Source organism: Pterocles gutturalis, unplaced genomic scaffold (assembly GCF_000699245.1).
Source record: "Pterocles gutturalis isolate BGI_N339 unplaced genomic scaffold, ASM69924v1 scaffold19011, whole genome shotgun sequence".
NCBI lineage: Eukaryota > Metazoa > Chordata > Aves > Pterocliformes > Pteroclidae > Pterocles > Pterocles gutturalis.
Genome location: NW_010106072.1, coordinates 114,926 through 117,958, shown reverse-complemented (window position 1 = coordinate 117,958; position 3,033 = coordinate 114,926). Strand labels below are relative to the sequence as shown.

Below are 3,033 nucleotides of genomic sequence, written 5' to 3'. Positions count from 1 at the left end.
TCTACTCCCTTCTGTCACCTCCACAGTTGCAGTGGTGCAAAGTCTGTGCAGAAGTGTCCCTCTCCGCTGCACCTCACCCTTCTCTCAAGTTAAAGCATGTGACTAGCGCTATACAAACATCATCAGTTTTGCAAGAGGTTTGAAATCCTTCATCTTCTCTAGTAATTCACATCTGCTTGACGAAAAGGCTCCAAGCCTAGCAAGGAGTGCAAAGGTGTGCCACGGAGCTACAGAAAAATCATCCAGCTTCCAGCAGAGCAGGGAGAGCACAGAACCATCTCCTGGAGTGTCTGGTTTCTACAAACTGCACTGAAAAATTGTCTCAGTCTGCCTGTGGCAGAGGCTTGGGGCTGCAACTGATAAGAAGTGCCCTGTGAGTAATAAGCCCTCACATCCAAACCAAATCAAGTCACCCTGTTTCTGAGATAAGGTGTTTCATTCTCTTGGGAGGAAGTTGTCCTTTTGTGTTACCTGTTGGTCGACAAATCTGCTTCCAAGCAGTTTGCCAGCTCTGCGGCTCCCAGGGCAATAATGCTACAAACAATTTAAGCGCTACCACTTTGGATCAAAATTTTAATGAGGTACCAAACCCACAAAAGGGGCTCTGTATAGCATCATTAAATAGAATAGGCCTAAATAAACAGTAAGGTTTTACAAGTTACATTATAGCTGAAAACGGCTGGGAGGCAAAGAAAGGAGCATTGAAGATGCATGATGTAAAAAGGCATTTCACAGAATGCAAACACTAAAACTTTTCATATCGCACAAACAGTAAAACACTACAAGCACGTGACTTCCCTTTGATCTGGAAGAATCTGTGTGGGGCACAGGGCATTTGTTTTTTTCCTTCTGCTAGTCAGCACAATGAAATATTTCACAAGGAAATCCAAACAGTGGCAAAGAGAGCCATTTGTCCTTTGGAAAGAAATAAATACTGCAGAGACAGGTAAAGTCATTAGGAATATCCGGTTCAGTCGGGCCATGGAATGCTGGATCACGGCTCCAAAACGCTGGACAGTGCTGGGACTCCTCAAAATAGTCTTGCAAACAATCAGAATTGTAACAAGTTTGGCTCAGAGCTGCAAGACACTTGTTTCATGCACATGCTGACTCCTTGAATTCACTGCAAGCGGTGACATTCAGGCAGAGCCAACTAGCTCAGCATTCAATTCTCTGTCTGCATCAGCTATTTACAATATCATGCTTGTTCCACCTTGTTGATATTTGATCCAAGAGCTGCATCAATCCTAAAAATACAGGAAGTTTTTAATTTCACATTGAAGTAAGGTTGACGGTGGTGCTGCTGTATTGTGTAAAGTCAGTGCATTGTTACTCCTTGAGAATGAAATTTCTGGTAAACTTGTTTTTCATTTTATTTCCACCCAGTCCTCCCTGCAGCTCTTCCCCAGAGCTGTAGCTACTGCTGCAGTTCTGGGCTTGTGAATGAAAAGTTTCTAAATTCATCTTGGTTTATCATCGGAAGAACTCCTTCTTCAATGGGAGTCAGAATGGGCTCCTCTTTTATAAAATCTGGATCAAAGTTGCTCACGTCATCCTTGGATTTCTGTCAAACAGAAAAGACAAAGGAAAGACATGTCAGAAGTATGTATCATCCGCTTGATAGTCGCTCTGCATCTTCACTCTAGTCTTGAGTTCAATGAACCATCACCTCTGTGACCCAGGCTGAGCTTACTGAAAGCTTTTTCTGAGGCTGGAGTGGGAGCAGCTGAGTACCCCCACAGAACCTCTTACCTTGTAAACCCTTTTAGAGCCTCTGCAGGCTTCTGACAAGCAAACCCCTCTCTGATTTAACTGACACCACCTCTGATGGGTTGCCTGCCCAGACATGGCAGGGCAGGGCACATAAATCAGTTCCTTTCCTCGAGTGTCAGCACAGACCCAGCCATTCCAAGCAGTTATCAGCCGTGTTTCCAATTAGCTGACTCCACACAGTCCCTCCTTATCTACACAGTGTCTCAGCTGGGTTTTTTGGGGGGGCGTACACTCCTCTATGTGCGAGCCATTAAACTTGCACAATAATGAATTACTGGGCCGTGGGAAGACAAATGGCTTGCCTCCAGGTGCCGGATTCCTTGCTGCGTGCCACAAAGTGGGACTGTTTATAATGCACACACACAAACGGGGTTCGTGGCACATTTTGACAAAGCGTGTGTTTTTCCTGCATCCAGAACAAGATGTTTTATTGACATTGAAGTCTAATGTTCCCAGATCCTGACCAGCTCATGGCGGACTAACAAGGCTCCCTTAGCCTTTGATTCTGGTCAAGAAACAACTCAAGAGCCTGATCTTGAGCTGCCACAGCTCCTCCGAGTGCCTGATCTTGCACCCAGTGAGCTTCATGGAGCAGGACTGGGTTGACCACTGTCACTATGAGTTTGAAGAGTGACCACAGCATCAAAGCCACTCCAAGTAACAATTCTGAAGGCAAGGAAGCTGTAGAGACAACCTTGGAAAGGCTCTCCATGGAGAGCATCCTTTGGGCTGTGTAGCACCACTGGGAAAAGGGGCAGTGCTGTGTCCTTTGCAGCCTATCTGCCCTTTGAACCACTCAGCTGACAGTGATCTGAGCAGGGAACACTTTGCTGGGTGCTGTTCAGACAGACAGAGACAAAAGAGAGACAGCCCAGTCATGAAGAGGTATGTGGAGCGGTCAGAATGAGGATTACTTACCCTGTTTTATATTTGGGGCAAGGCAAAGGGTAATTAGGTGACTGATTGGCTGCAGTTGCTTTTACAAACCTTCATCTTTTGGCTGAGCTGCCTTTGAAAATACACCATGGAGGGAAAAAGTGACCTGTACAACATCAGGTGTCAAACCAGCAGCCAAGCCAAGACCTGAGACTTCAGCTCTCAGGCCAGGGCTTTTGTGTCAAGGTTGCCCTTCTTCCACCTCCTTTCCTGTCTTATTGGAATAAACCTGCCTATAGAGCCCAGAAGATAAAAAAAAAACATGATCCCTTTCCCCCACCCCTCCTTCCCACATACAATTCGGGGCCTGAATGGTGGCTCCAT

At 46.0% G+C, this 3,033-nt stretch overlaps 1 protein-coding gene across 1 annotated transcript in view; it reads right to left on the bottom strand.

Annotated features, from left to right (window-relative positions):
* Positions 1 to 562: 562 nt before the first annotated feature.
* LOC104472104 (protein kinase C eta type-like) overlaps positions 563 to 3,033 on the bottom strand; it is a gene marked incomplete at its 5' end in the record, with an annotated part of 117,392 nt that continues 114,921 nt past the window's right edge. Inside the window, 2 exon segments of the mRNA XM_010087652.1 lie at positions 563 to 1,564; positions 3,007 to 3,033. The exon segment at positions 3,007 to 3,033 is cut by the window's right edge and continues 30 nt beyond it. Coding sequence (XP_010085954.1) covers positions 1,418 to 1,564; positions 3,007 to 3,033 — 174 coding nt within the window.